This window comes from Megachile rotundata, chromosome 11 (genome assembly GCF_050947335.1).
Source record: "Megachile rotundata isolate GNS110a chromosome 11, iyMegRotu1, whole genome shotgun sequence".
Lineage (NCBI taxonomy): Eukaryota > Metazoa > Arthropoda > Insecta > Hymenoptera > Megachilidae > Megachile > Megachile rotundata.
In genome coordinates this window covers 14,864,845-14,886,417 of record NC_134993.1, presented here as the reverse complement: position 1 = coordinate 14,886,417, position 21,573 = coordinate 14,864,845, and the positions used below count along the sequence as shown (strand labels likewise).

The window sequence follows — 21,573 nt, the reverse complement described above, 5'->3', positions numbered from 1 at the left end:
GTTTATCTTATAACTTCATGTTGTAACAAAATTATTAAAAATGATGTGAGGACATCTTTCAGTACAATTCATTTTATATGAAGTATAATAAAGTTCTTAGCTTCTTAACTATTTACCATATGAACACACATGGTACAAAACTTGATACAAAAATTTTAATCATGTCAGTAAAGAATCTTGCAGTGTTTACTTATACACTTCATACCTTAACAAAATTATTAAAAATGATGTGAGGATATCTTTCATTACAATTCATTTTATATGAAGTATAATAAAGTTCTTAACATCTTAACTACTTATCTTATGAACACACATGGTACAAAACTTGGTACAAAAATTTTAATCATGACAGTAAAGAATCTTGCAGTGTTTATCTTATATGCTTCATACCTTAACAAAATTATTAAAAATGATGTGAGGACATCTTTCATTACAATTCATTTTATATGAAGTATAATAAAGTTCTTAGCTTCTTAACTACTTATCTTATGAACACACATGGTACAAAATTTGATACAAAAATTTTAATCATGTCAGTAAAGAATCTTGCAGTGTTTACTTATACACTTCATACCTCAACAAAATTATTAAAAATGATGTGAGGATATCTTTCAGTACAATTCATTTTATATGAAGTATAATAAAGTTCTTAACTTCTTAACTACTTATCTTATGAACACACATGGTACAAAACTTGATACAAAAATTTTAATCATGACAGTAAAGAATCTTGCAGTAAATTATAATGCAGTGTTTATCTTATACATTTTATACAAAAAATAATGTAAGAATACCTTTCAATATAATTCACTATGTAAAATATATTAACCCTTTGCACTTGAAGGTAATTTGACTGCAAACAGCAACTTTGAAACTTGTTAATTAAAAAGTTAAATGAATTCCTTTGAGGTAATAATTATAATTTCCCCTATTGTTTCTTTCACTATGTTCATCACATGTGTCATATTACATAAACAGTTAAAAAATGTTCATTTCAAACTATATTATTAAATAAAATTGTCACTGAGACTCAGATCAACAACGTCTTCTAAATTCACACAGACTCCATGAAACAAAAATTGAAGAGTAGAAATTGGATCATAAAGACCTAACCAGCTATGAACCATTACCATCTACCAACTATGAACCATAACCATCTATCAAATTCAATAAATATCCGTCGTTGAGATCTACCTGCGAAGAAAAAGGCAGGTACACGGGTGCCATAAAGGAGACGGAAAAATGCGACGCGGTTATCGAAGAAGGTACGAGAAGAGGAAAGGGAGAGGTTGAAATGGAAGCGGACTGTGAACTGGAGTCCGGTGCAGCAGCTGTTGGTTAAAGCACCGACCTCTGGTGCAGCTGTCAGGGGCCCACTCTGGCCTCTTTCGCCTCGTCGTGTTGCAGCTGCCTCTGCAACCCCTGTAATACTGGCACCCCCGAAAAATGTCCGACTGCCACCCTATAACCCTGCCGGTAACCCTTCTGCAGGATGAACCTTGGCACTGGACTGCTTTTTGTTGCTGGGTGATTAACCCCTCGGTTGGGAGTTAAAGTAGGACGTTCGGAGGATGGTGTTCAAGTTTTATTTTGTTGGTTGTAGAATTTTGGAAGAGGAAGTTTGGGAGAGGAAAGGAGATAGAAATCCAAGCTGATTAGTTTTCTATTAATGGAGGTTTTTTTATGAATGAGGTTAGAATGACTCACGGGTTGGCTGAGCTAATTTTTAGACTTTGTAGAGCAAATTTTGTTTTCGGGTAGAAACCCTTTGAACAGTTTCTATATTTTGATAGAAATCGATGAACTATAAGTGACATTACTGCTATACAAGATTGCATTATTCCTATGAACGATGAGATTACTCCTACAAAAGATTGCACTACTCCCTCAAAAGATGCCATAGCTCCCACAAACGGTGACCATACGACAAAGCCCATCAGAAGGAAAAAATTCAGAGCTGAAAGTTGAATATCTAAATAACATAACTGCCCCAAACGGTGACCATAGGACAAAGCCCATCAGAAGGGAAAAATTCAGAGCAGAAATCTGAATGTCGAAATGACATAACTTCCCAAAACGGTGACCATACGACAAAGCCCATCAGAAGGAAAAAATTCAGAGCCAAAATCTGAATATCTAAATGAAATAACTCCTCCAAACGGTGACCATACGACAAAGCCCATCAAAAGGAAAAAATTCAGAGCCAAAATCTGAATATCTAAATGAAATAACTCCCCAAAACCGTGACCATAATACAAAGCCCATCAAAAAGAAAAAATTCCGAGCTGAATGTCGAAAGGTCAGGGAAACGGTTACAGGAAAAATCGATACGTTGGTCACGAGCCGTGAAATTCGTCGGGGGAACAGTGCCCCTCGTGGACATTTAAAGGGAACCGACTTTGCCCTCGTTTTACTGCTCAGACATAGTAACGGGTGCGTCCTCGAAACGATCGTTGGCTCAGGTATCTCCAGGGTTTATTGCGTGCAGGTTGTGGCTTTGTGTTTCTCTTCCTCGATCAGCTGTGAGGAAAGTTCTCTCGGTGACCGACATAAATGGCAGAACTTTGAAAGGAACACCTTGTTGCGTTTTTAGAAATATTTTCTGTGGAGACAGGTACGGGTGCTTTAGAGACTATGGTTAGGTTACTGTGGTTAGGTTATTGTTATTAAGGTTACGCTATGGTCACTATGGTTAGGCTATGGTCACTATGGTTAGGCTATGGTCACTATGGTGTAGAAGATTAGGAGATTACGTAAGGTTATGGTCTTCAAATTTTATTTAGAATTAAAAAATTCAATTCCAGTGAAATGACTGGTTCGAACAGTGCGTCAGGGTGCGTCACGATATTTTAGGTATCGAAATAACTGATGGTCTTCAAATTCCATTTAGAATTAAAAATTTCAATTGCTGTGAAGCGTCTGGTTCAAACAGTGCGTCAGAGTGCGTCACGATATTCCAAACACAGAAATAACCAACAGTCTTCAAATTCCATTTAGAATTAAAAATTCGATTGCAATGAAATGGCTGGTTCAAACAGTGCGTCAGGATGCGTCACGATATTCTAGGGATCGAAGTAACCGATAGTCTTCAAATTCCATTTAGAATTAAAAATTTGATTGCAATGAAAAGTCTGCTCCAACCAGTGCGTCACTGTGCGTCACGATATTCCAAACACAGAAATAACCAATAGTCTTCAAACTCCATTTAGAATTAAAAATTCAATCGCACTGAAATGTCTGCTCGAACCAGTGCGTCACTGTGCGTCACGATATTTCAAACACAGAAATAACCAACAGTCTTCAAACTCCATTTAGAATTAAAAATTCAATCGCACTGAAATGTCTGCTCCAACCAGTGCGTCATAGTGCGTCACTATATTCCAAACACAGAAATAACCAATAGTCTTCAAACTCCATTTAGAATTAAAAATTCAATCGCACTGAAATGTCTGCTCCAACCAGTGCGTCACTGTGCGTCACGATATTCCAAACACAGAAATAACCAACAGTCTTCAAACTCCATTTAGAATTAAAAATTCAATCGCAGTGAGACGTCGACTTCAACCAGTGCGTCATAGTGCGTCACAATCTTTCAAAGCCCAGAAATAACCTCAGCACCCGAATCAGCTTACGCAAACAATTCGAACGACAAGTTTAAACGTTCAGACGTAATCCCGGTTAGATTGAAAGTTCTTTTTTGCCTGGGAATCCGTGCGATTCGTCCCGCGGGATCGAGACTGGAACCCAAGAGTCGTCCCTCTGGTTCTCCACTCTATAAATACCCTTCTCTCCTTAGCGCGCCTTCGAGAGAACCGCCGAGATCCGTGGGCCGTTGCGCTCGGTGCCAAGGTCACCCTCTTAGGGTTTTCACGCGACAGTAAATCGCGTCGTCCCGAAAATTACTACTCGCTAAATTCCTTGGAATTAATACGAAAGCAGATTTTTCACCTTCGACCCCCCGATTCAGGAAGGCACGCACGGTTTCAGGGTCGACCGCGTTCCTTTCTTCGAGACTGGCCCTTTCGTCCTTCTTCGTTCCAAGTCTACTTGTTTAAGTTGCTGATTTCGTTGCTTTACACGGTGGTTTTATTCAAAGTTTTCGTTAGGTACTTTGAGGGTTAGGTGCTTTGTGGGTTTGGTGCTTTGAGGGTAAGGTGCTTTGAGAATTAGATGCTTTGAGAATTAGATGTTTTGAGAATTAGGTGCTCTGAGGATTTGGTGCTTTGAGGATTTGTTGTTTTGAGGATTTGGTGCTTTGAGAATTAGGTGCGTTGAGAATTCCATGCTTTGAGAATTTAGTGCTTTGAGGATTTGGTGCTTTGAGGATTTGGTGCTTTGAGAATTAGGTGCGTTGAGAATTCCATGCTTTGAGAATTTGGTGCTTTGAGAATTAGGTGCTTTGAGTATTAGGTGCGTTGAGAATTCCATGCTTTGAGAATTTGGTGCTTTGAGAATTAGGTGCGTTGAGAATTCCATGCTTTGAGAATTTAATGCTTTGAGGATTTGGTGCTTTGAGGATTTGGTGCTTTGAGAATTAGGTGCGTTGAGAATTCCATGCTTTGAGAATTTGGTGCTTTGAGAATTAGGTGCTTTGAGTATTAGGTGCGTTGAGAATTCCATGCTTTGAGGATTTGGTGCTTTGAAAATTAGGTGCTTTGAGGATTTGGTGCTTCGAAAATTAGGTGCCTTGAGGATTTGGTGCTTTGAGAATTAGGTGCTTTGAGAATTAGGTGTGTTGAGAATTCCATGCTTTGAGAATTAGGTGCTTTGAGGATTTAGTGCTTTGAGGATTAGGTGCTTGGAGTATTAGGTGCTTTGAGGATTAGGTGCTTTCAGAATTAGGGACTTGGAGCATTAGGTGCTTTGAGGTTTAGGTATTTTGAGGATTACGTGCTTTGAGAATTAGGAATTTTGAGGATTACGTGCTTTGAGAATTAGGTGCTTTGAGGTTTAGGTGCTTTGAGAATTAGGGAGGATTAGGTGCTTAGAGAATTAGGTGCTTTCTGGATTAGGTACTTTGAGGACTAGATAATTTGAGGATTAAGTAATTTGAGGACTAGGTACTTGGAGGCCTATGTACTTTGAGGACTATATAATTTGAGGATTAAGTAATTTGAGGACTAGGTACTTGGAGGACTATGTGCTTCGAAGACTAGGTACCTTGAGGACTAGATAATTTGAGGATTAAGTAATTTGAGGACTATGTACTTTGAGGACTATGTACTTTGAGGACTATGTACTTTGAGGACTAGGTACTTTGAGGACTATATAATTTGAAGATTAAGTAATTTGAGGACTAGGCACTTAAAGAACTAGGTACTTTGAGGACTATATAATTTGAAGATTAAGTAATTTGAGGACTAGGTACTGTGGTATGAGTGTATGCATGTACTATGTAATTGTATGATCGACATGAGTGCATAATACGAATGAAGCTTGCGTATGGTATGATTGAAGTTTGCATGTAATGAAGATTGCCAGAAGACTGTCTTTTTGGTGAGATCGAATATTTTCGGAGTAAAGCAAAGAGCGCATTGCTTCGTGAGATAAAGACGCGAGAAATTTGTAATTCGTGAAGTTCCATTTGTGTTGCATTTAATTAATTATAACTAATCATACTTTGTTAATGAACTTCATTAATCTTTCTAATTATTAAATATTATTCTACAGTACTTTGACGTCTAAGTACTTTGAGATCACTTTTTGGATGCCTAAGTCTTTGATCATCAGCTTTCTCTCTACTACCAGACTAGTCTCCCACCACGTTTAATTTCGAAACCGTAGAAAATACGTGCAAAGGAGCGTAAAGTATATCGCAGAGCCGAATTGGCCAATTAGTAGGGCGTTAGAGGTGCATTCGAGGCGATAAGATAGGGATCTTCACACGTGACACAATTTTATCAACCTTGTGGGACGCGACAGCGTAGTGGCGCGCGAGCGCACGTATCGTTGACTAGTCTACGTGCAGCTATGCAAGGAATCGTGCGGTCAGACTCCTTTCCCATCCAGGATTCCGGGAAAACAGGAACGATTCGTGGTACATATGACATAAATTTTAATTAGGCGACCGTGTTCGAGGTGTGAAACCATCTCATCTTCGTGTCTATAAATCGGCTAACTCTTCTGCATCGTTGGGTTATAGTCTTCTTTATATTACGCACTCTACTCTTACTGTTGACGAGTCTGACGATGCACTTGAATGATGCTCGAGGTTCAAATAGGATTTTAGTGGAATTTTTATGGAGCTTCATGTTGGAGTTTCTATTTGAAATTGTAACATGTGTACATATGATGTGCTGAAGGTTTGAATAGGATTTTAGTGGAATTTTTGATGAGTTTCAAGTTGGAGTTTCAATTTGAAATTGTAACGTGTACATATGATGCACTCAAGGTTCACATATGATTTTAGTGGAATTTTTGATGAGTTTCAAGTTGGAGTTTCAATTTGAAATATTAACATGTTGTGTACATATGATGCACTCAAGGTTCACATATGATTTTATTGAAATTTTTGATGAGCTTCAAGTTGAAGTTTCAATTTGAAATTACAACATGTAGTACACACATGATGCTCAAAGTTCACATATGATTTTACTGGAATTTTTAATGAGTTACAACTTGAAGTTTCAATTTGAAATTGTAACATGTTGTCCACACATGATGCTCAAAGTTCACATATGATTTTACTGGAATTTTTAATGAATTACAACTTGAAGTTTCAATTTGAAATTGTAACATGTTGTGCACACATGATGCTCAAAGTTCACATATGATTATACAGGAATTTTTAATGAGTTACAACTTGAAGTTTCAATTTGAAATTATAACATGTAGTGCACACATGATGCTCAAAGTTCACATATGATTTTACTGGAATTTTTAATGAGTTACAACTTGAAGCTTCAACTTGAAATTACAACATGTAGTGCACACATGATGTGCTCAAGTTTTACATATGATTTTATTGAAATTTTTAATGAGCCTCAACTTGAAGTTCCAATTTAAAATTACAACATATGCACACACATGATGTGCTCAAGTTTTACATATGATTTTATTGAAATTTTTAATGAGTCCCAACTTGAAGTTTCAATTTGAAATTACAACATGTGCACACACATGATGTGCTCAAGTTTTATATATGATTTTATTGAAATTTTTAATGAGTCCCAACTTGAAGTTTCAATTTGAAATTACAACATATGCACACACATGATGTGCTCAAGTTTTACATATGATTTTATTGAAATTTTTAACGAGTTTCAATTTGAAGTTCCAATTTAAAATTGTGTTTTTATGGAATTGCAAGTGTAATTTAACAACGAGACCAGTGAATTATCGAGTAGCCTATAAGAGAGGAATGTATCGGATGCATCACGTTTGCCCGTGTGTGTGTATCCTACCCGGTCGTGCAGTCGTGAGGGACGCGATCGACCTCTTGCGGAGAGTTGCCTTAACCTTTCGGATTTTTTTCTTACTCGTTTCAGCCCGCTGCCTGCCCGGATGCGACGAGCAGCACGGACACTGCAATCGACCCGACGAATGCATGTGAGTATACGCATACACCTTTATATTCTTATTCTGTCTCTCTCTTTTAACTAACTTCTTCCTCGCTGATATTACATTCCTGACTCGATACCTGGACGGTGTATCATACTCGCGCGGCATTAACAACGATGCCTCCATAGATGAGTCGCGAAACTTCGCCGTTAATCGCTTTCTTTGTCGTTTCATGAAAATTCGATAAGGATCGATCGTTCGGCGCTCGAACTATTCGCAAATTATCTCGGAAACCGTTCACTTTTATTTATTCGTTAAAAGCCTTCCGGGTTGCACGAAAGCGATTAGCATATTAGCCAGATTTCCCGCGGCGAGTAAAAGTACGGAAAGGAATTCCAAGCTTTCGGTGGCAAACGCTCTCTACCCGTGCACCTTTTTCGCGACGAGTCGTTGAACCTTCTAAATCGAACTAGGAAAAAGAAGGAGACCGTAGGGCCAAAGATCGATCCGGGAATTCCAGTATTCGAGAATCCCGACGTCTATAAATACGGCTTAAATCGGGGGGAAAAATCGCGGTAATGGAATTAGGAGAACGGGGTAATTGCGGAGTAATTCCGAGATTCGTCTTCATGGGACACGAATCCGAGCGACTTAACCCGGAGGTTTGGAGTTAACTCGATCATCTAATTACTGCACGACCAGGGTTAATTGTCCCGTTAGCCGCAGCCATCGGTCCAAGCGATTCCCCTCGCGCTCGGCCGCCATCTGCTGGAAAAAGAAGCGATAATTTTCAAAAATAGTCGCGGGCAGACGTCCAGAAGACGGTGGTTTTAAATGTCCCAGACGACCTGGAATTTATGAGCATACCGTCGCAAACAAACAAGCCCGGATAAATTATATCGAACTCGCTGCACCGATTTCCCGCTAGGATCGTGTCTCGAGCGAAATAGGTTCACGGATACTCCGTGGAAAGAAAGGGACACGTAAAGGGTAATCCGCTTTCTGGCCGCGTACCTGCGTGGAAATAGTCGATATGATCGCTAAATTGCCGTGAGAGCCTCGGATGTTGGCCCCGATACGTGAAAGAATCGCGGTGTCCATTGAAATTTCGGAGTCCGTTCGGTATCTGAATACCGATGCATCGTGCATCTCTCTCCTCGACACTTCCGATTCAGGTTCGCGAGTACAGGCAAATACCGGTACTCTTTCGAGGAGAAGACTGCCCGGGACCTGCCCGGTGCCCGGACGCCATCGAGTACCGGTATTCGGCAGTTTCGCGAAGACGAATCGGAGTATCCGATAGGCGCGTATACAAACGACTAGGAATATCCACGCGGCACAGTTCGGCTCGTCTCGTTCCATGTCGTCGTCTCTCGCTCTAACCGCGGCTCTCCGGGTCGTCTCTATCCCTCGACGGGCTCTCTCGATTACGCTCTCCGGTGTGTACATGGGATTTAATGGTATAGTCATGCGACGTCGACGGCTACGGCCTCTCTTTCCCTCCACGGATATATAGCGAACGTATATATAGAGACGGAGAGAGGCGGATGGGTATTAGTGGGCAGAGCAAGGCGCGCGCACACACAGAGGATCGTAACCTTTCCTTGACCCGCATACTGAACGGCTGTGCCGAGGCTCGAACCGTGGGAACACTACTCGACGACTCGTCTCCCCACTCTCCTTCGAATTCTACCTCCTCTACTGTCTCTCTTGGCTAAGGTTCTTCCTCCCTTCTCTCGTCGGCTCTCTTTCCCTCCTTCTCCTTTCGACCGGTCTCTCCGGCTCTCTCCTCGTGTATGTGCGTGGCTGTATAATATCGTACATATGTATATACACACCTTTTTCTTCGCTTCCCTCTGTCTTCCTTGGATTCTCCTTCTATCTTGGACCCTCTTTGTCCTTCCTTGAACGAGTGTAACCCCCGTTGGACGTAATGGCCGACCACCATATCCTCCTCGTTTCCCTCCCTCCCGGGATCCAGCTCCTTTCTACCTTCGTCTCTGTGCGCTGCCTTTTATCCACCTTTGCGTATCCTCTGATGTGCCTTTCTTTTTCTGCTCGCCGCTTCTTTTCCTCCCTTCCCGCAGTCGCGTTTTCGCCTTCTCGGAATTTTAGTCCGTATCAATTTTGACCCTCGCGAAATCGCGACACCCGGTACGAAGCTCGGTTACCTGGAAACGGGGATTCCTCCTCGTCTTTATTGCTTCTCGTCTATCGTCCGTCATTTTTCATACGCGTTTAACGAGGTCTTTGACATTCGTCTTCGAACGGTCGGGGGATTCTAATCGCGGACGGCGCAATAAATCGCGAGTATGAAAGGAATTCGACCCTCGATAATAGGGATTCGATGAAGAGATCCGTCCGTGATTTATGGAGGAGACATCTTCCTCGATAGTTTCTCCCGGTCGAAAAAACCACCCGACTTTCACCCGTCGAAGAGGATCGCTAACGAGCGCCGTCTTTTCTCGATGTTCCAGATGCCACAACGGTTGGAAGGGAGCGTACTGCGACCAGTGCGTGAGATATCCAGGCTGCCTTCACGGTAGCTGCCAAAAACCCTGGGAGTGCCTGTGCGACGAAGGCTGGGGCGGGTTATTCTGCAACCAGGACCTGAACTACTGCACGAATCACAAGCCCTGCGTGAACGGCGGCACCTGCTTTAACACCGGCCAGGGTTTGTACACCTGCTCGTGCGCGCCAGGCTTCACCGGCATTGACTGCCAGACGCCGCTTTTGGACTGTCACTCGAAACCGTGTCTGAACGGTGGTTCCTGCAACATGGAATCTTCCTACGGCAATTCTAGCCTGTCGACCAGTGTCCCTAAAACGTCCGTGGACGCGTCATCCTCCAGACAACATCATCGCGCCGCTTATCGGTGCACCTGTCCGCCCGGTTGGCGCGGTCGCCACTGCGAGATCACCTCGAGATCCTGTCGAGATTCGCCCTGCCATCACGGAGCCACCTGCGAGGACGATTCTCTGCGCGGCTACGTGTGCCGTTGTCCGCCCGGTTACACGGGCAACGACTGCGAGTCCCACCTCTACGAGTGTTCCCCGAATCCGTGCGCGAACGGCGCCACCTGCACGGACATCGTGAACGGGTTCCGGTGCTCCTGTCCCGCGGGATTCACCGGGGAACGCTGCGAGACCAACATCGACGACTGCCAAGGAGATCCCTGTCTGAACGGCGGCACCTGCGTGGATCTAGTCAATCAGTTTCGTTGTCAGTGCGTGCCCGGTTACGTCGGGAGGCTCTGCCAGGACAAGGTGGATTACTGTCTGGCGAAACCGTGCGCGAACGGTGGCCGGTGTATCTCCGGGACGAACGATTATCGATGCGCGTGCCGACCCGGCTTCACCGGAAAGGACTGTAGCGTGGACGTGGACGAGTGCCGGAGTGCACCGTGCAGAAACGGCGGGACCTGTCTGAACAGAGTGAACGGATTTCTCTGCGAGTGCCCGGAGGGTTGGCACGGCAACACTTGCGCGGAGGAGGTAGGAAGCGGAACGGCGATCTTACCGGCGGCAGCGGCCGCGGCGGCAGCCGCCTCCAACACCGTGGCGGCGGTCCCCGCCGTGTTGCCCTCGGGTGCCAGTTATTTGTCGGGAAATCTGTCGAAGCACGTGGCGTCCGCGGAACCCAGAGACGCGGGATTGACCACCGAGCACGTGGTCGTGATAGCGACCCTCTCGACCGCGGTGCCTGCGTTCGTGTTGGTCGCCGCCGTCGCCGTGATGTGCATGAAGAGACGACAGAAGCGGGAACAGGCTAAGGCCGACGAGGAAGCCAGGCTGCAGAACGAGCGAAACGCCGTGCACAGTAGCATGAGCAAGAGGAGCGGCGGCGTGATGGGAGGTGTCGGCGGAGGCGCCGGTGTCGGCTCGACCGGAGGCGGTGGCGTCGGAATCGGCACCGTGGGTCTTCTCGGCGGAGCAGGAAGCGGAATGATCAGCGGCGGAGGCGGCGGCAGCGTGTGCACCCTGGGCACCGGGGATGCACACATGATCAAAAACACATGGACGGCGAACAAGAGCGTGAACAACGCCGCGTCCGCCAGACAGGACGACCTCGACTCCTCGTTTCAAACGGACGTCACGCTGGATAGCTCTTGCTCGGGTTACAAACCAGAACCGGTGCTGCAGGACGGTCGAACGCGGACAACGAAGCAACTGAACACGGAGGCGGCAGCGCACAGGGCGTCGCACCTCTTCCAGAAGGAGAAGGACTGCCTGGGTCTTGGTCTCGGTATAGGCGTCGGCGTCGGCGTCATGGAGAGTGCCAAGAGGTCGTCCGTGTTCGCGAGTAACGCGACGACGGACAGTTGTTGCGCGGCGGAAGCAGCGTTGCTGAAGAGGCCGACGACCATCACGGAGGGTGGCAGCGGTCCACCGGGTAGCGGTGGAGGCGCCACCGAGACCGGCTGTGGGGTTTACGTGATAGACGACCATTACAGGCACGACGCGTCACTGGCGGCCACGCTCGCGACGGAAGTGTAGTTTCGTCTCGCCGAAGAGCCAGTCGACCAACTCTGGACTCTCTTGTTATACGTTTCTTCCTCGCGAAAGCTGTGTAACCCCCGCGACTCGAGCGCGAACTCGTGTTTCTCTTTCGTTCGTCGCTGACCGACGCCGCGCGATTCGCCGCCGCACACCACCACCCTCTCGGCTCTCCGTTATGGGCCAGCGGGTGAACGGGCGTGCATGCATGCGTGCCCGCGTGCGTGCGTGTGTTCTCTTCGCGATTCCTTTGTTTCTCTCCCTCCCGTTGCGCAGGACGTCGCGCGTGAGAACGTTCCACCGGACTTTGCCACGACGCTGCTGCCGAGGAAGAAGTTGACGCGCGCGTTCCGCCGGACGATCGCGCGGACGATCCACGTCGACGGGACAAGAGGAACGCCTCTGTGTCCTGCGAACGAGACGAACCTTTAACCAGACGAGACTTTCGCGAACAGCTCGACGCAAATGGAAAAATATATATATGTACGAAAATGCTGTGGAGGCGGACGACGGCGGATATCGTCGTCCGACCCGTTCTTAGGTATTAATATTATTATTATATCATGTCCGAAGCAGAACTTTGTACAGAACTAATTTATTATTATTGTTATTTACTATTATTACTATCCGCTATTATTATTATTATTATAATTATTATTAATATTATTCTATCGTATCCCATTATCATTGTTCCGATAATTCTTTCTACTATTTTTTTTTTCGTTTCTTTTCTCTATTTCGAATCGCGTGACTGAACTATTCTCTCTCCGTGGCTAAGAGAGACGCGTTCGAGAGGATACTTACTTTTTCGCGCGCGCGCCCGCGTGTACACAGGCGCGCGCGTCTTAGCGAGCGATACACGGCGTGCATGCATCGAGAGTAACGCGTGTCTGTCTGTCTGTCTGCGTGCGTGCTTGTGTTTCATATGTGTATATAGATATATATTATGTATATGTGTGTCCGTCTGTTCGCGCGAGCTAACTGTGAGAGAGAGTACACGAGCAACGAGCCGAGAGAGGAGAGCGTTTGTATGTACCGTGCGTATATAGTTACGAGCGAGAAAGTTTACGACGAATTAGGATTCAAACGATGTCGCCCCTTCGTGAGATTCTTTTTCGGCCTTTCGGATAACGTCTTTTTTTTCGACGTACAACGAGATATCGGTTTATTTTATTTTATTTCTTTTTTTTTTTTTTGCTCTTTCGTCCTCGGGGACGACGTCGCGCGTACCTAAAACGGGGAGCTCTCGGGGAGAACGACTCTCGGATCCCGATTTGACGAACAACGAACACCGGAACAAACTCCGCCCGGCAATCAGGGATTCCCGCTTCTGGCAAGCCCGACTTGCCGGGCCGTCGAGCGCAAAATCCACGTTTTAGCCCCGAAGGAAGCTAGAGGGACGAAAAGTCGACGTTTCCTCGAATTTCGTCCCTTTCAGCGTACTCTCGATCCCCGTAGCCGCGTCCCAAAGAGCCCCCGTGCCGCGCACAGTGCCACCCGCTCGTGGAATGTCACTGAAATCAAAATTCACGCTCGAATCCCGCCATAACGCGAACATTCTCAACCGTGTTTTTTTTCTGTAAAAAGTTCCTCGAACGAAAGCCCGCGATCTCGAAATTTGCATCGAAATTTGGAAGATGATTTTTTGTACGGATTTTCTGGTCTTAAACCGTGGGCTTTCCTTCGTACGACTTTCCGAACCTTTTCGTATCCGTGTGAGAGCCTTCGACGATACGGCGCATCATACAGTGAAACTCGCGATATGTATAAACAGGTAAATAAATGAATATATAAATATATATATAGATAGAAGAATATATATGAAAAATATATATATACATATATGTATATATGTGTATGTATATGTATATGTAAAAACCGGCGTCGTCAACGGCGTTTCGACGACGGGACGGGTTATTCCAGATTTTCGCGACCGAAGTTTGCGAGAAACTTTCTTCACGCTTTGACGTTTTTATTTCGTGAAGTTATTTTAGAGAGAAAATTCGGTAGTCAGAGCGTTGGATTTTTTGGGCAAAGTCTCGTTATATTGCCACTTTCAGGGCGCTCCTCCGCCATCGTAAACTATGGAGGTTCACAGAGAGCGCAACTTCGAACGACTTCCATCTTCGATCTCGAGTGACTCGAGAAATTTTCAGAAGGGCAGTATGACGAGGGCGAATGTAAAATTTTTGTAAACTTTCTCGCCAACTTCGTGCACGAAAGCGAACAAATGACGATTATGTGTTGTTATCGCACGGTTGATAATTAATTTATTTATATGGATGATGCTGCCGAACAAACGGTAACTGCTGTTTATTAACGATGTAACAATGAACATACACTCACACTCGCGCACACACACACCTACACACGTACACACACTACGACGCTACTTGTCCGATGATCAATTAACGCCGGTGGTGATAATATATTGCTGATAGTGATGATCACGATAATAATGTAGAAACGTACGATGACGATGTAACGAATAAAGATTCGAATGATGTTCCTGTTAATAAATAATAATGATAATTAAATAAACGATTACGAGTCTACCAACACTAAGTCAGGTCACTTTTTCTTTTTTTTTTCCGGGAAGTTGGACGATAAATTTTCGTATATGTAAGAAGACGTCTGTCCGTGGATCTAGATCGATTAAGCAGCGGTTAATCGATCGTTCATTCACCGGCGCCAACGTTGGCTGGCCGTAATTAAACGAGAATCACGTACGTATTGAAACGATTATATTATATGGAATAGAATGTGTAATAAAGCTGTTGTCATCTTTTTGTACTTACATCTTTTTTCGATCGACGCGAGTTTTCCCCTTCGATCATGAAAATTTGTCTCTTCTCCTTCGACTCTTCCTATAAATTATTTATTGCTTCAGTTTCGACGCCGGAAACGAATGTCCTCCGTTTCTTTATTAGTGAGATGTATCGATACGTTTGCCAAGAAATTAATATATGTGTAAAGATTCCTAACGACTTGTAAAGAAGAGATAATATGCATTATAAATATATAAATATAGAGGCGTGTGTATGAGCGCCGATCTGTGTATATTCGTAGCGGAAATATGTACAATTACGATTTTGCGATTATTATTACTATTTTTATTATCATTATTATTCATTATTTTATTATACTTATCGTCGACGTGTACATAGGAAATTGTCAATACGACATCGAATGATTAATATGATATTGATTAAAAACAAAATGAACGAATCTCTGTGGTTTTTTATATCCTGCCTTTCGTACAATTTTAAACGCCCGCAAGAAAAACTGAAACACGTACGAGAGTTACGCAATGCGAGCTGAATCCTTAAAGGAGAAGATGGCTTCCGTGGAGAAGATGGCGTTTACGCTTGCAGGACACGACGAAGTATACGCGAACGTGGGAAGATGGAAAGAGAAAGGTCCTGAAGGAAGCATCTTCTGGGAACGACAGATTGCTCTGATAACAGTGCTACCTTGTTCGACAGCTACTTGCATTACAATTCTGTTGAAGTAATACTTCTACTATCTTGCTAGAATAAATAGACATCGAGAAGGTAAAAGGTGTTATCTGTGGGAAAGTGATAAGAGGAATTTTCGATCTGAAAATCTTATCGAAACTACATACAATTTATTTTCGGAATTCTACAAAAATTAACTTCTGCAAAAATTATTTTGTCGTAGTTCAACGTGTGTTAAATAAACCCTCTGAAAAGAAATTCTTTTCCGTTTGTCGTTCGTCCAAAATAAATTGTCAAATTTAGGTCTTTTTTTCGGGCTCTAGAGTGGTTTTATCCATTAATTATGATCGATATTTGCAGCTATTGTTTTTTGTAAAATATTGTTTCAAGAGAAATTAATTTTTATTACGAATTCATGCATCGACAATGTAGTTTAAACGGAGAACCAAGGTATTAGATATTCTAGCTTACAGGAACGTGAAAGTCGTCGAACATGGCCAACCCACGACTCATCGTGTCGTTATATACGCGCCGGTTATTACTGCAGCTTCGCAAACCCATTACGACTGCCGGTATTCTTCCTATACTTCCACCTTTCCCCTCTAGTTAATTAACATTTTTGCATTCGCATTTTTCAACCATCTTTTTTTCCTTCCTTCGTTTTCCGCATCTCTACGCTTCTTGGGAACGCAGGAATATTTGCGCATGCGCGGCTACTAGCAATTTTTTTACATTCAACATTTTTGTTCTGTTAATTTGATTTCATTCGTTCAACATTTTTGTTCTCTCAATTTGATTATTAATTCAACATGTGCGACTTCACAATAAAATAAAATAAGTGTATAACACAAATTCTTACACAAAATTAATACACTCTTGTGTAAGAAACAGGGAAATCAAGACAATAAGGTCTGCTTGGGTGACTGTCTTTCGTCGAACAATTAAAAAATAGTTTATAACAGAAGACAGCAAGAAGAACAGTTCTATTGAATGTACTTAAACTTTCCTTAAATTTAAGTCCTGTTTAAAATGTCACAGTTAAATCATCAATTACATCACAATTAAAATGTATTAACATATACAAAGTTTCCATAAAATTAGTTAAATCTTACACTGGTATGAAAATGAAAAACAAATGAGCAAATTATAAAATATATTAATTTATCTTCATGAAAATTACCAGAGATTCTAACTTGTCTTAACTTTTGTAAGTCAAATGAAAAACTGTCTAACTTCTTCCTGAAGTTCCTCAGAAATCTACATCGAACGTAATTCGTAGCGAAGCTATCGATCCGATTTGTAAGGCGATAAAGCAAGAACACGCGAAGTTTTCACCGGCATATAACGCATCGCAGAGTATCTCGAATCTAGGAAAGCCACCGGGGCGAAAGTGTTGAATGGTCGGAAAGGGGATCGGCCCGACGAAATCTGTCGCAATCGATCAGAGCGATAGGATTGAATACGGCCCGTCGCGAATCCGTTGCGCTCCACCGATTCTGAAATTCGCGTCGATTCGACGTCCGCAACCTACGTCGACGATGATCAAACGCGACGACACGAGAAATTGTTTTCATAAAAATTACCATGGAAATTGCTACGAAACAGTTCCCCACAAGATTTTCCACCTTTTCCCCGATTTTCCTGCGCAAAGAAACTTCGTATACGCTAGCGAACACACACACGTTTTTCGCGAGACTTTCACTTGCCCTCCGGTTTGGTATCGGCGTGCAGAGTTTACCACGTGAGACGTTAAGGATCTTCTTCCTTCTCCCTCTCCGCTCTATTTCTGATCCGCTTCTTCCTCGGTGCACGGTCTCGAACGTATCGTAAGTCGACCATGGCTTCTATCCTCGCCGAGGACTTTTTTCTCCTCTTTTCGCGCGTCTCGTTAATTGAAGACGCCTGGCGTTTACCAGAGACGGATAATGGAAAATTAAGAAGCGTTACGTTTCCCCTAGTTTCGGTTGACCTATTATATTATTCATCGATTAGCTTAATGTATTCTTAATTGCGCGGGTTCGTTATATTAACAAACTCAGACGAGTAGTGATGGCTTTAAGTGGCGTTTCAAAATTTCAACCTCAAATTTAATCTTAGAAGATTAACTAAATTACTTGCTCTTAGACTTATGCGTCACTTTATCTCTATTGCGTCACGAGTGCGTCACGAGTGTGCCACGAGTGCGTCGCAGCTTTATCTCTAATACATTATGAGTGCGTCATGAATGCGTCACGAGTGCGTTGCAGCTTTATCTCTAATGCGTCATGACTTCACCCCTAGTGCGTCATGAGTGCGTCACGAGTGCATCGCAGCTTTATCTCTAATGCTTCATGAGTGCGTCACGAATGCGTCACGAGTGCGTTGCAGCTTTATCTCTGATGCGTCATGACTTCATCTCTAGTGCGTCATGAATGTGTCACGAGTGCGTCGCAGCTTTATCTCTAATGCTTCATGAGTGCGTCATGAATGCGTCACGAGTGCGTTGCAGCTTTATCTCTAATGCGTCATGAGTGCGTCACGACTACAATATCGAGTGCGTCATGGGCGCATCACGATTGCAATCTCGAGTGCGTCATGCGTGTGTCATGAACGCATCACGACTTCAAACTCGAGTGCGTCATGGATGCGTCAGATGTATCAAGAGTGCGTCAAGAGTGCGTCACGGTTTCATCTCCAGTGCGTCATGGATGCGTCAGAGATGCAATAAGAGTGCGTCACGTTTTCATCTCCAGTGCGTCACAAGTGCGTCATGACTTCATCTCATCTGCGTCATGGGTGCGTCACGACTACAATCTCGGGTGCGTCATGTCTTCATCACCAGTGCGTCATGGGTGCGTCGTGACTTCCTCTCTAGTACGTTATGGGTGCGTCACGACTACAATCTCGGGTGCGTCATGGGTGCGTCAGAGATGTATCAAGAGTGCGTCAAGAGTGCGTCACGGTTTCATCTCCAGTGCGTCATGAATGCGTCAGAGATGCAATAAGAGTGCGTCAAGCCTTCCTCTCTAGTGCGTCATGAGTACGTCCCTCCCTCGAACATTGCCCTCCAAGGCACGTGCCCGTTATCTCCAAACTCACACCGTTTTACTTCGAGAACTCCCGAAAACAGTCCCGATACTCATGATTCTCTGTACCTAAGTAATTTCGCTGTTTCAGGAACCCGAGTAAATCTCTACGCGCCAAAAACATCAGCGACCGCTTCCGGTCGGTTCCAGGTACTCCTTCCAGGTGCACTGCGACGTTGCACCTCGGTGCACCGGGTCAAACAAGAGCATTCGGCGAGGAAAGAGGACAGCAAGGGGGATGGCGCGGAGAGGCGGCTCCACGGGAAAAAAAATTAATTGGGCGGATGTAATCCGATCGATTCCCACGATTCGACTATGCGCCGCTTTTATACGCGATGTACGTACGAATCGATCCGGTCCATTATCGTCGATAACCGGTATACGTACTTGTGTCGGTTCTTTTCAGAAACGATTACTTCTTTTCGACGGACATCCGCAACTCTGCGCACGCTACTGTTACCACACCGTGTTGCTCCAATTGTTTTTAATTAAAACTCGCGGTATCATCCTTCGTTTGCAAGGATTGTATCGTGAGCTGGAAAGGAGGGAAGTGGGAAAGATGTTTCGTGAAATAATAAGGTAAACAAGATGGCCGTGAAAAACAAGATGGCTGTAAAAAAACAAGAATTGTATTGTGAGCTGGAAAGCAGGAAAGTAGGAAAGATGTTTCATGAAATAATAAAGTAAACAAGATGGCCGTGAATGAACAAGATGGCCACAAGGACTCTACGTTGATACATTCGCAGTTCGATTTCGCTAGCATTTCCCCAGAGCAATAAATTCGTCGGATCGATTTTTGCAAGCGGAAATTCGACCTGCCAGATAAGAGCTAATGCACCGTCGATATAAGACCTCCCGTTTTCCCATTTCTAAACGTTCGACGACCCTAATAACCACCTCGAGCTCCATTTATCGACAAAATTTTTTTGCCCCAAACCAAGGTGAATTAGAAGGCCGCGAAAACACCGGTTAAACGTTTGAATCGCACGAGATACGTCGGTTGATTAATGCAATTTGTAATATTGTTACGCGTAGAAGATAATTAGAGAGACGCACGTCCCTGTGAACTTCTTCGCCGCGTAATAAATACTAGTCCGCCGGCACGTCCCGCCAGGAATACTCACGTGGCGCCAATACGAGCTTCGCGAGCTTAATTATAGTCGCTTGATTAGAATGCACCGGCAGGAGAACCGCAGCAACGGTGGCTCGCGAGGTACAAGTGCAACGGTGCACCTTTCCTTTTGCGTTTATACCTCTCGCCTCGATTCCCTTCGACGATGGCCTCGCTTTTTGCTAATCGACTTTCCGCACAATAATCCATATCCTACGATGTTATAACACCTCTTCGTTCCTTCTTCAAATTCGTTCTTCATCTGTTCTTTATCAGGTATGTTCTTTATCACATCTGTTCTTTATCAGGTTTGTTCTTCATTAGATTTTCGTTAGCTTGACCCCCAAAATCGGTTGACCTCATAATGCGAGGACTTGGAAGATAGAGTCTCCTACTCTCCTTTTCAGATCTAAATTTCCTGGAGGCAAGTTCACTGACATAAAACGGTGCTAACGGACCCAGTCCCAGACAACAATCGTTCTTCCAGTAATTCATATCGTTGCACCGATATTATACTCCTCGTTCCTCTCTTCACTTGTTCATCAAATTCTTCAGTTACCAAGGTTGGCATAGACTCAAAATGTCATTACCCTCCAAATTTTGGATCCCTTGACTTCACAAGTCCTGATGGATTTAACCCCAAAATTGGTTGACTACCTAAAGTGGACTCAAAATGTCATCACTCTCCAAGTTACCAAAAACCCTTGCTACCAAGTTCACTGACATCAAACAGTCCTAAGAAACCTAGAACCAAGTGAACCTAGAATCTGCGAACCTAGAACCTAAAGTGTCCCCCCAAATTTCCAAAAACCTCTCTACACAAGTTCATTGACATAAAATTCTAACGGACGATCCCAGTTACGGTACTGTTTCTTGCATAACAGCAACATGTAAGAAATCCCTGTTATCTTCCAATCACCCGATTAAAGCATCGGAGGATACGTTTCACGCCGGTATCACAATCTGAACCGCGTAGATGCCGCGCTAATTTATAATGGGAAAAGGAGAAACAAGTTTAATGTAAAGTAAATTTAAAGCTTAAATTTGTGACTTAACTAGCCATATCTGTAATAATTAGAGTTCCAGTGTGTCTTACCGAGTCGTGTTCAGTCGATGTAGCTACGAGCCAGTCAACGCGTTAAGCACAATTATCACAATGAAGTTATGTATCTTTTGATTCGTTGTAGATTAGATGTTCCGTGTTAGACGGAAGATCTTTTTTTTTACAAGTTTAATGCTTCAGTTATATGCGTCGATCTGATGTTTTATTTATGGACTTAATAAGCTTTAGAATGTTTCTTTTAATATTCATCGTGGCGGTTAACTGTTTTGGTACTTTATAGGTAAATGTTATTCGCATTGCTACTTCTGATATTCTTTGTACTTTCTTAACATACTTGTTAACGTACTTAACAAGTGCGTCATGGGTGCGTCGCGACTTCGTTTCTAATGCGTCACGACTGCATCTTCACTGCGTCTTGAGTGCGTCATGATTGCGTCATGGCTGTCAGATGCATCAAGAGTGCGTCGTGAGTGCGTCATAGATGTGTCAGATGCATGAAGAGTGTGTCACGAGTGCGTCACGAATACATCTCGAGTACTCATGACTGCGTCAAGGGTGCGTCATGACTGCATCTCAGTGCGTCAAGGGTGCGTCATGACTTCATCTCGTGTGTCATAAGTGCGTCATGAGTGCGTCGCGAGTTCATCACAAGTGCGTCATGAGTGCGTCAAGAGTGCAGCAGAAATCCAATAGTGCGTCGTGAGTGCGTCATAGATGTGTCAGATGCATGAAGAGTGCGTCACGAGTGCGTCACGAATACATCTCGAGTACTCATGAGTGCGTCAAGGGTGCGTCATGACTGCATCTCAGTGCGTCAAGGGTGCGTCGCGACTTCATCTCAGTGCGTCGAGGGTGCGTCACGACTGCATCTCAGTGCGT

At 44.0% G+C, this 21,573-nt stretch overlaps 1 protein-coding gene across 3 annotated transcripts in view; it reads left to right on the top strand.

Annotated features, from left to right (window-relative positions):
* Delta (neurogenic locus protein delta) overlaps nucleotides 1-14,790 on the top strand; it is a 45,768-nt gene extending 30,978 nt beyond the window's left edge. For all 3 annotated transcript variants that reach the window (XM_076537634.1, XM_076537635.1, XM_076537636.1), the window contains 2 exons: nucleotides 7,488-7,548; nucleotides 9,978-14,790. In XM_076537634.1, coding sequence (XP_076393749.1) covers nucleotides 7,488-7,548; nucleotides 9,978-11,997 — 2,081 coding nt within the window. In that variant the 3' untranslated portion in view covers nucleotides 11,998-14,790. The remainder of the gene's footprint in view (nucleotides 1-7,487; nucleotides 7,549-9,977) is intronic.
* The last annotated feature ends 6,783 nt before the right edge of the window (nucleotides 14,791-21,573 follow it).